Source organism: Polyodon spathula, chromosome 5 (assembly GCF_017654505.1).
Source record: "Polyodon spathula isolate WHYD16114869_AA chromosome 5, ASM1765450v1, whole genome shotgun sequence".
In the NCBI taxonomy this organism is placed as follows: Eukaryota; Metazoa; Chordata; class Actinopteri; order Acipenseriformes; family Polyodontidae; genus Polyodon; species Polyodon spathula.
In genome coordinates, this window is record NC_054538.1 from 72,927,401 (window position 1) to 72,939,900 (window position 12,500).

The 12,500-nt window shown below is 36.7% G+C and overlaps 1 protein-coding gene across 1 annotated transcript in view; it reads left to right on the forward strand.

The window, feature by feature from the left end:
- ascc3 (activating signal cointegrator 1 complex subunit 3) overlaps nt 1–3,011 on the forward strand; it is a 260,436-nt gene extending 257,425 nt beyond the window's left edge. The window contains exons 40-41 of the mRNA XM_041251261.1: nt 248–423; nt 964–3,011. Coding sequence (XP_041107195.1) covers nt 248–423; nt 964–1,108 — 321 coding nt within the window. The 3' untranslated portion in view covers nt 1,109–3,011. The remainder of the gene's footprint in view (nt 1–247; nt 424–963) is intronic.
- Nucleotides 3,012–12,500: the final 9,489 nt, after the last annotated feature.

The window sequence follows — 12,500 nt, forward strand, 5'->3', positions numbered from 1 at the left end:
TTAACTGTCTAACTTGTGCCTTTCTTTTTTGAATTTAGGTATCAGTACTTGTACCTTTCTTTTTTTTAAGGCCTTTAGGTATCAGTGCATTAGCAGTGATAATAAAAGAGGCCACAAAAAAAGAAGACTGACAAATTGCTTTTTTATATTCCCACTGCGTGCTCGGGGTAATGTTTGTTTGTTTGTTTGTTTGTTTGTTTGATTATTATCAAATACATTTCTTGTCATGTAATTGAACTCTTTGTAGAGAAAGCAGGACAGCAAAGCAGTCTCTCCCCGGTTCCCTAAGGCCAAGGATGAAGGCTGGTTTGTAGTACTTGGAGAAGTGGATAAGAAGGAACTGTTGGCATTAAAAAGAATAGGATACATTAGGAACCGAAGCACAGTCTCTGTAGCTTTCTTTACACCGGAAAAGACTGGAAGGTAAGATCAGGCCTGTTACTCTCGAAATGTTCTTCAACATTAGCACATTAAGGTAAAACTGATGTCAAATGTTTGGACCTTACTGTGAAACAGGATCAGAAGAATTATGTCAGCTAAAGCGGCGCTCTGCTATTTGACTTTGTATTAGCTCAGAAGTTTGGAATCAGTGTTTTAAGCTATGGGCTAAACTGAAGATCAGTTCTGTTTTCTTTTGTTTTTTATAGCTGTGCCATGTTGATCTGATTATAGTTAAGTATCACAACTGGCACTTATCAGCACTTCTGAGACAGTTTCTTACAGTGGGTATGGTGTCTAAACGACCCTTTCACCTCCTGTGAATGGGCTTTGCAGGGAAGCTGTCATTTCAGCTGCCTGTTCTATACATGCAATGAGAAGAGTAATAATAACTTACATTTTCTTTTTGTAATTTACGAAAATAATACCTTAATTTGAAACAGCATATAGGTGAATCACGTTGTTGAGTATTGAACATGGGTAAAGATGTTTAAACTATGTGTAACATTTTCCATCTGATTCTAGATATATCTACACAGTGTACTTGATGAGCGACAGTTACCTTGGCATGGACCAACAGTATGACATTTACCTGAATGTGATACCCACCAGCATTGCCTCCCAAGTCAACACTGAGGTCTCCGATGCCATGAGCGACCTGGCCTTGTAGTGACAGGACGTGTTCTAACCATTTGCAGAGCAGTGATGTTGCAGCACAGACTGTGCTGGGCTGTGCAGACATTGCTTGATATTTGCCTTAGCAGATGCAACTTGTAACCTCAGACACAAAGGAAATTGGAAGTGGCAGCAGGAGCTGACCTCCAGTGCAGAGGGGGCAGTGCAGCCACGATGGCCTTACATGGTGTTGCTTTTGAATTAATGCTACAATCAGACAATGTTGAAATCTATATGATAACCCTTTAAGCAAAGCACACACACACTGACGATAGATCCATCGTACACTTCAGTCAGAAAACTTGTTATAGTAAGAATTGCCTGCTTATAATAGGTAATTAGGAACCTTGTCTTCTGGTGATAATGATTTAATTAAAAAAAAGTAATGTGTTTTTGAAAGAAGAATATTTAATTTGATTTCAGATTTCACTGTGGAAACAGGAAAACATAATTTGCTATTAAGTTGCTATTATTTTTACTATAGTCATTAAAACCCTGACAGTGCATACATTTTGTTTTGATTTGGGTTTGTTGCTTGCCCCCTATCTTCTCAAACCCTAGAAATGCATTACTGTTAAATTAATTTAGTAAGAAGTAGTAAATTCAATATTTATGGAGATACTGTATCTTCTCCAGTCATTCAATGTTTACATTATATAATAATGTTTATATCACCATTTTCATTTAAGTGTATTATTTTCATACATTGAGTTAATAGGGATGTGTGTGCTTTTCAAATATAGCTGTAATATAATTAAAGGTGCACAGCTGGGTTTTGTTTGTCTGCTTGTTTGAATGTATGCACTATTAGAATGTCTGTTTTCTATCACAAAGGTCCATCTCAGTCAAGGTATCCGCCTATTAAGTGAAGTTGTAAAATTATTGTGATTCTTTATTAAGCAGCATGATAATGCCGCTGTACTTACGATTTCAACTTTGTTTCCATGTTAAACTCCGATTTTCAACCATTTACATCTCATTAGTGGTAGGTGGTAGAGTGATGTTCTGTGGAACATAAACATTTTGAAATACAAACGGGTTTTCAATAGGGTTAGTATTTTAGAAGATAAAAGGGGTGTCGATGCGAATTATAGTGTAATTTATCAGCAGACCTGAAGGAAATCCTGTAATACCTACAGCTCTGCTGACTTCATTTCCTACAGTGGTTAGAATTTGATTGGATTTGTAGTTTTTCAGTTATTTTTTTATTATTATTGCATTTTTGAGAGGTTGCGGTTTTCCGTCAGGTCCACTCAAAAAGACACATGCTCATAACACAAGGCGCTGTGTGAGGAAGCTGGCCACTCTGGATATCTGCTCTCTGTGGCAAGCCTCATGGAACCTCACTTTACACAGAGAGTCCCTGACGCTTGTTCCCTAGATAGCCACAGTAATACCATATACATAAAATGAATAAACTACATTTAAACACTGTCTTCGCTTCTGTCTTTTAAACTGTGGGTTAAAATGTAATCGCAAACTAAATGGTTGCTATAAACTCACTTCCTTTACTTAAACATTATTGGGACAAAATGTACGGTATTAACATCCTTCTTGTGTTAACCATTAATATCTCAGTCAAAACACATTTCAAATAAATATTCCTCAACCCCACCCAATACAACCATATAGGCAATTATCTGGTAGAAAAAAAGTTCAGTAAAAAAATCTAGATTTAAATTAAAACATAGTTTCCTCCAAACAGCGCCTTGTGTTAAAAGGCGCCACACTCATATTTTGTTAATTGCAGTGTTTACATTTTATTTTACAGCTTAGAAATCCTTCAAAATAAGTTACTTTCAATAATTATTTGTTCCCAGCAAGTGCAAATCACCATCTAATGGGTTGCTTAACAAAAAAAAAAAAAAAAAAAAAACGTTCTTTATTATTAACTTAAACTGAAATTAACTACAGTCACCATTTTCCCTCATGCTGATTTGATTGGGTAATGGAAAAAACCACACTGGTTAAATTCTCTAAACAGCAGGCCTGTTCGGCAGGGGATATGTACTTTCTGTGGTTGAATACTTATTCAAAAAGCTCCAAATATAATACATATTGTCAGTGGAACAAATAGCAGTTCTTCCTCATCGCACTTCTCGTGAGCCAAGTTAAATTGTAATGAGGACATGGATTACAACAAAGTTGATACTGTATAGATCTCATGTAGCTGGAAACTAGAATATAGAATATAATATACATAGCTTAATAGCAGAGTCATTTGTTTGGAGGTTTTAACTGAACAAGCTGTTGTGAAACCTTTTTTTTTGTAATATTTACAGGTCTGATTTAGCCTTTCCAAACAAGTTATTTCCTGATTTATCATATTTCATGTTTCCCATGTGGCTGTTTTAACAGCATAATGTAGTCATATAATAACATTATTGAGGACACTAAATAAATGACTAGTGCTAATATATCTGATCATATAAAATGTGGAAAGGTTTTGCTGCTGGAGCTTTGTAATAATTCACCATCAACTATGTAATGCATAATGAACCATAACACAAATTATTGTTGTTTCCTATAAAGTTGAGAAAAGCGGGGGCAGTAATGTGCATAGTGTACTACAGCGATCTAACATTTGAAATCTAACATGATATACTGTATTATTGCTTCTGGTAGACTTTTGCAATATCATTTGGCAGTTTCTTTGATTTTACATGATGTTAAATATGATGTCTCAATCCTAAAATTCTCAGTGATGCAAAACTTTTTGTCCATAGCTGTACAGCAGCACCAACTGCATGTTGTTTCTCAAAGTTTCAAATAAAGACTATGATTCAGTTTTGTTTTGTCGTTTTGTTTTTTTTATGCTCCTTGCCAAAAGTTATAAAAAAAAACTTGTCACAATACACAGGCATGACTGTATGAATCATTAATGGAAAAGTATCAGTAAAATAATCACTTCCAGTCATTGCTTACATTTGTTAATGGGTACCATTTTTCTTCTTGATTGATTTGAATTCAACAGCAACACTAACTTTTATATTAATGATCCATTAGTTTGTAGTGTGACTGCTGGTACTGAACCAGACTAATGGGGGGAGAATCTGCCTTGCTTTTGCAGTTTCAAGTGTTTTTTTTTTTTTTTTTGGTGTGTCAGTCAAATTAACTTAATGATTGTTAACTTCCATAAACTAATGCAACTTTTTTTTACAGTAAGTGTAAGTAAATGTTTTGTATTTACGAGAGGTTTATAACATGCAGAAGCAGGTTGGTTCAAATGCATTAGAGTGAATTCATTTTTTCATTTCTCTTCTGAGTAATGCTCAAATAAAACACTGAAATGCAATGAAAAGGTCCAAATGTATTACGTACCATTTTATAAAAGCGTAACACATAGTAATGAAGCTTAGGTAAGCATTGTAAAGAGTGAGGTAAGGGAAAGCATATTAAGAAATTTGGCAAACCTGAGTCAACTATGGTAAATGCGTAGTTTAACCATTAAGGAAAAGCATGGTAATTGTTCAAAAATACAATAGAGAACTTTTATAATGGTAGTTCTATAAATAATTCTGAATAGTTAGAATTGCAGAGTATATTTCAATGTTGAGTGTATTAAATCATTTGTATATTATGAGCAAAACAAAAACATCAACAAAAAAAAACCCTGGACTTTCATATTTAAAAGGATTCAGGACCCAACTTTATTATTATTATTATTATTATTATTATTATTATTATTATTATTATTATTTTCTTAGCAGACGCTCATATCCAGGGTGACTTACCACGGTTACAAAATATCTATCACAATACAAAGTATCATTTATAAAATATCACATTATAAAATATCACATTACAGAATATCATAATACAGATAAGAGCAGTTAGAAAAGTACGATAAGATCACATTCATGTAAGAGCAAAGTAAACAGTAAGCAGATGTTACAACTGCAAGAGTTACAAATCTTTCCATCCCATTACTACTTCTAGCAAATGTATAGATCTCATGCATGACCCCATTTGTTAATACTGACATGTCAAATTTTGCACAAAAACTAATGCTGCTATCCCTTATCGCTGTTTGGCACCTTCTAACACACACTGCAACAGCACTTGTCATTGTCTCTCAGAGGGAGGGAACTGCAAAAACCTGAAGCACATCACTTAATCCAACCCAATACCTTACAAAACCACACCTGATATAGTAGTAATTCAAAGAGATGTTTCTTCTTTCTGTAGTTTTAAAACATATTTTACAACTCAATAAACACTCGCTTGCCTCCTGTCTCCTCTCGTTCTCGTTTAGCACCTTGTAGACAATACTGTCATAGCATCAAAGGGTATGTATATATATAGTATGATTATGAAGATAGTAGCATGGGTTATTCATATATGTCAGTATTAGTGAGGTATGTTGATGACTTAAACCATATGTTTTTGAAATTCTCAAGATTGTTATTTCAAGAATAGCAGATTTTTTTCTAGGTTTATATTATCTAATAATACATTCTTCCATAATTGTAAAGCAGGTGGCTTGAAGTCGTTCCAGGACGGTAATAAAGCTTTCTTTGCAACTAAAAGTGGTTTGTTTATTAAAGCAGTGAGGTGTCCACATGAATTAGCTGAAAATGGAATATCATAATCCACTATTTTAGCCAAATGGGATCAAATGTTTTCCCAGTAAGATTTTAATTTGGAGCAATTCCATATCACATGTAATAGGGATCCTGTATCAGGGCCACATCTCCAGCATGTGTTTGAATCACTTAAGCCACAGGTATACATTCTTTTAGGGGCATACTATACTCAATGTAATAATTTAAACTGAATTTAACTTTATGTTACTCTAAGCTCTATGCCAGTTCTCATCCTTTCTTTAATATTCACTCCCATCATTTCCTTAACGTAGTCATTATGATGAATTTAGTATAATGGGAGTCTCGAATTATGGCATAAAGTTTAGTTCCAAATCTGTTTTGATCAAGAGGGTTGAATAAAAATAATTCAATATTAGTGGGTGTAAGGTTAATATTACCAGAACTAAATATATGTGTTACAGCCTTTTTAACTTGTAGATATGTGCTGGTTTCAGTGGCATCAGTATTGTATTTATCTTTTTAGTTGCGTAGCGAAGAGAATTTATTGCTGTGAATTAAATTGTCTATTCTATTGATTCCCATAGAACGGCAGTATTCATTTGATAAAGGATTTTTCCACTAAGAAACAGCGTTATTCCATGTTGCTGAGTTAGAATATATATATATATATGTTTTTTTAAATCCTAAAACTTTACCAAGTTTGTTTAAAATAATGTTAGCATTCTTGAAGTGTTATTTCTTACAGAGGGAGGTGCATCATGCATAAAGATTTCCTTTAAAGAAAGGGGAGTAGCAATTTCTTCTAGCTTCAGCAAAGGAGTATTCAGCGAGTCAACCACACATGTAAACTGTCTACACTGGTAGGCTGTATGGTACCAATATAAGTTTGCTAAGTTGTTGCCACCATCTTTGTGGGTTTTAAATAATTTGTCAAGTTTCAATTTAGGTTTTTTGGAAGATCAAATCAGGAAACAATGTATTTAGTGTCTTGCAATATGAAGGCTGGGTGCAAAGAGGGATCATAGCCAGTGCATAAGCCAATTGGGGCACAATAGTCATATTTATTGTTTCTACATTTCCCAAAAAAGAGAGGGGTAGTTTACTTAAGAGTTCTAACTTAACCTCAGTTTTATTTAATAGTGGATTTAAATAAACCTGAACTGTTCTATCTGCAAATTTAGATTTTTGTAAGCAGTCTTTTTTGTAAACCCTTCTTCTTGTATTTAAAAGGAATGAGAGAGAAATTGTTTGATATCTCAGAAAAACCTGTTAAGATTTTCATAATCAGAGTTCCACTAGGAAACAAGCAGGTGGAAATGGTTATCAATTTCATCACCTGCTCGGCAGTGTGCTCCTTGCTGTGAAGAAAATGAATGATAAGAAGAATAAATAGAAAATGGGAACTAGATTGCTTTTATGCATTCTTTGTTTATTCAGACACATAAGATTCCTATTGAAAACCAGATAGATTTTACATGCTGTAAATAAACAGAAGGATTTGTTAAATAATGGTTATGGGTATGGTGGCAGGAAGCCAGATATTAGGTGAGATCTAACACTTTTATTTGAATATTGTCTTTTTAAAGATTGTTACTACCCAACTGTAAGAATATTTGGTTAAAGACAAGCATTAGAAAAAAAAGCCTTTACAAAAAGAAGAAATGAAGCTGTGCATGTATCCATTCTGTCCGTTTCATTATAAATGGAAGTTTGAGCAAACCCAATTAGACAATAAATGTGAATTCTGTACTTTGTCCATTTCTGATGATTCTCCTGATGAGTCTCCATTGCTTTCTTGTTAAGAGAAGTTGTAATTTCTAATGAAATACAAATTTGTATTTACATTTGTTGTACATGTGAATGCCTTTCACGTCAGTTTGGGAGATGTCTAGTTCGCAACTAGTTCGGTAGAGCTATCCGTCTCTAAGGATAGGCATGGCAATGATAATCTTCACCAATACGCAGACTCCGACTCATTACTGAACATAACAATGGAGTACGTAGGGGCCTATCCCTGTAAATAAATAATTTACTGAGCGAGCGAGAGAGCGAGCGAGTGAGCGTTTGGTGTTATTTTGCCCCCGAGATTAGTATTTCAACAAAAACTTAGATTGTGTATCCATACCTATTTTGATACCAAAGGTAGTGTAAAGTACTTAAAAATATGAAACGTTAAATAATCAGCTAAACTGCTGGAGAAGGCTGTAAACAGACAGCTGTGGCCACTTACTTGGGTCTCTTGAGGTTTCCATTGTACTTTTTGAACATTGGGTTTAAATACACCCTGTGTACAGTATTGCTGAGTGCTTTGATACAGCACTCAAGTATTTACAGTGTGTAGTTTACTGCATCAAATACAGAACTGCCTAGGTAGCAACTATTAAAAGATGCAATGAAGATAAAGCTGATTTAAGAACTAGTTTGCAAAATAATAATAATCTCTATTACAGATTGGAAATATGACAATGTCCAATTACTATAATAATGTCCAAATAAAAATGTTTTGCAGTATTTTGTAATATTCATTGAGTTATTGTTGAAGCTTGCAAATCTCAACAGGTTGCCATGTAAATGTCCTTCACAATGTGTTATACAGTAAAGACTTTGTGGAACACATTTTGCAGATTGCTTACATATGTTAAGCACGTCTGCGCCCCATCTGTGGTAGATCACAGTATCAGCGCTCCTTTGTTGGTGTGTGTGTGTGTGTGTGTGTGTGTGTGTGTGTGTGTGTGTCTATATATATATATATATATATATATATATATATATATATATATATATATATATATATATATATATATATATATATATACTATATATATTGGTTGCTGACAGGCAGGCTGGGAATTCAATAGGAGCCCAATTGCGGGAGGTGCATTGGCGCTGCAGGTGTCCTGGCTGTCCACAGCCCCAACACAGGCATGTACAGGGGGACTGGCCGGCCAGTGGTCCTGTGTGGACCTGGCCTGGAGTAAGGACTGGCTGTCTTTGGCCTCTAATTCCATCTCGTCCTGGCAAGCCACCAGTAGGTGAGGTGTGGTGGTCTGGGTTGGTGCCTAGATCTCCTCCAGCCAATGTGCCTCACTGATCACCTTGTCTGGAGCCGCAGGCGCTAGCTCAGGGTACGCCCGCTGTATGAGGACGGTGATTTCGTTCCCCAAGGCCCCCAGAGACCCGGACGGTTTGTCTCTGCTGCTCCTTCAACCGTGTCATGTGGGTGAAGCTAGAGGAAACTCACCTGAACTGTTGCTCCAGTGGCCTCGACAGAGTCCTGTAATCTTTCCCTCCTCATAGTGACAGTGTAAAGACTGCCTACCCATCAATGCCTCAAGCAAGTGGCCCCCCTTCTCAGTCCCCAACCAGTTTCCCCGTCCGTCAAAGTTGACAGTTTTAAAGTGGGGTGCTGATGCCACAACAGACATCAGCCCCCAGAACCCCAGGTGGACCCCCTCTTCCGGGTCCTGTCTTCCCCATGGCTGCCTCTCGCTTGACCTCAGCCTGCACCTCAGCCATCCCCAGTGGTCACTTCCCCTTGGCCTCTCAGGTGGTCCCAGCCTTGGTGTGTCCCTTGCAACTCTGCACTGCCTGTCTCCATCTGCTCGCTCTCCGCTGCAGCCACCTTGTTCTCGCTCTCTGCCCTTCTCATAGCAGACAACTCCTGGAGGTCCCTCCATTTATTACCCCTTACCCCTGATTTATGACAACAATGTTGCAACCAGTTTCCACTCTTGCTGCAAGCCAAGCCTCTGAATGGTGGCAATGCTCCTGTCTCTGATGTCCCTGAACATCTCCTGCAGTTGAACTTTTAGTATCACATGTCTCAGCAGAGTCCAAAACCTTCCAGAATGGTTACAGCAGACACAGGGTCGTTACACACATACACATATATATATATATATATATATATATATATATATATATATATATATATATATATATATATATAGCGTGTGTAGGTACTGAGCATCGGAAGAAACATATCACTCATATTTGGATAAAATTCACTAGATGTGATCAAAAAATGACAAACTCTGTCTCCAAGCAGGTGCAGTGACTTCATATCATGCTAACCAACAATTGACATTTTACTGTCTGTAGTTATGGGGGGACAGGGGATACTATGAAAGTCACAGGCTAGTAGCGTGTGTGGCCACCGTTGGAAGCAATACAAGCAGTACATCTGCGACGCATGCTTTACACCAGGTTTCAGATGTTGTCTTGTGGAGTCCTGGCCCATTCCTCTTGTAGTGCCTGAATAAGCATCTGCCTGTTTCGTGGTCTCCAAACCCTAGAAGCCACACACTACCCAACTTCATCCCACAAAGGTTCAATTGGGCTGAATTCTCGAGAAAAAGGCATCTATGTCATGACTCTCACGTTTGCATTCTGCAAGAAAGCTGTCATGACAAGAGCAACATGTGGACATGCAATGTCTTGTTGGAATGTTGTCACATTAGGATGGGATTGCAAGAAGGGCACCAAGTGAAGCCTTAGGACTTGGTCAACATATCGCTGTGCAGTCATCCTGCCATCAATCACTACCAGTGGAGTTCTGTAGCAACTAGACACTCCTCCCTACCGATTGGTCCTAGGGTGGTGTTGGCACCACCTCATCCTGTTGCGATGGTGCACACTGCTGAGCACTGGACCCCTGTATGGTCGTCTGGCCTGTAGATGATGACTGTGTAACTGCCTTCTTACATTTGAATTGCTGATGCATGGATTGTTATGACATGCAGTATCAGATGTTGTTCAACTAGCAGTATGAAAAACGATCACGAAGATGCTGCATAATGATCTGTCGATCTTGGGCAGGTGTTGTGACTCTTGGTCTCCCATTTCGTGGCCTGTCATTGACAGAGTGTGTCTCGTTATACCGTCTTGCCAGTTTTGAAATTGCTGGCTGTGAACACCCAAGACGGCAAGCCACAGTACGCTGCCCTAGTCCAGCCTCCAACATGCTGATTGCACAAAGGCACTGCTCTCTTGACAGACGTGGCATATTGGTGTTTTTCTGTGATTTTCTTTAATGCTGTTAATCAAGCTTGCAGTTCAACAGCTGAAATCACTCCATATCCAGTGCCCAATCAACTGTCTCACTAATTAGGTGATTAAGTGCATATGCTTCAGTCATAGTCACTCAAGCGTGCCATGGTCAAGGATGAATGATCGAGTGATTAAAAAGAAATATTTTGTCAGTGTCCACCCTTTATATAATGATAAGTTTATTTTGATGCTCAGTATATATATATATATATATATATATATATATATATATATATATATATATATATATATATATATATATATATAATGTATGTGTGTGTGTGTGTGTGTTCTGTTTTTAGGCACCGTCTAATCTAGCGGACGGTCAATGAACACAAATTCCCAAATCACAGCTGACAGATTGTCTATTCAGGTCATGATTGCTCTGTTGGGACATGTGATACTAAAGACGTAATTTCTAAAGACGAAATAATAACCATTGTTGCCAATTTAGCGAACTTGTTGCTAGATTTGATGACTTTGTAAACATGATGGAGAATTTATAAATGAGAATGTGACATGTAGCTAATTTAGCTACTCTGAATAAAATCTGGTGACATTCTAGCGACTTTCCTATATATATATATATATATATATATATATATATATATATATATATATATATATATATATATATATATATATATATATATTATTTTATATATATATATAAAATATAGTATATAAAACTTATATATATAAAAACCTAGTAAATAAAACTTGACATTTAAACTTTACATGATTTGCTTTTTTACTTCCAAACCACGAGCCCCGTGCTGCACCTATAGGCTGCAAGTATTGCCGCTTTGGCAGCAGATGCACTAGATTCCCCAATCGAATGCATAGAGGGCGTGTACGCGTCTCAGTTAGTTGATGTATTTTATGTTGTGGTCGCGCTTCTGCTTTAGATAGTGTCAGCAGAGATCTATCATGAAAAAGCACATTGTGAACGAATTCATAGTTCTATGAAAAAAGAATATTGTCCTTATTAGTTTTCCTGCTATGAATAATGTCTAGAAAATGTTAATGTTATTTTTAGTATAACGTTGGCATTAAGTCATAAGAACATAAGAACGTAAGACAGTTTGCAAACGAGAGGAGGCCATTCGGCCCATCTTGCTCGTTTGGTTGTTAGTAGCTTATTGATCCCAGAATCTCATCAAGCAGCTTCTTGAAGGATCCCAGGGCGTCAGCTTCAACAACATTACTGGGGAGTTGGTTCCAGACTCCCACGATTCTCTGTGTAAAAAGTGCCTCCTATTTTCTGTTCTGAATCCCCCTTTATCTAATCTCCATTTGTGAGATTAATCTCCTTATGACATGCCTTTTAAACCCAGAATAATTCTGGTCGATCTTCCTTGCACTCTTTCCAGAGTAACAATATCCTTTTTGTAGCGAGGTGACCAGAACTGAACACAATATTCTAGATGCATTGTACAGTTTTAACATTACTTCCCTTGATTTAAATTCAACACTTTTCATTATATACAAACTTCTTCTTGGCCTTTATTTTTTTTTTCTAGCTTCCCCATATTGTCCAACAGACCCCACCACCCAATAAATATTTAACAAAAAAGAGAGAGAAAGCCACGTGATTTCAAACGTCTGTGTCTCATCTCCATGTTGACTATTGTCATGGAAATGATGGCCCTAAATTCCGATTTGTTCTCATTTAATTATCAAAGAAATTACAAAGGCTACACAGACGTGCCATTTGGTTTTCGATTTCAAACTAATATTTAAACAAAATCGTGGCTGGCTGGGCCAGATTCCAAAATTCGTAGATTCTCA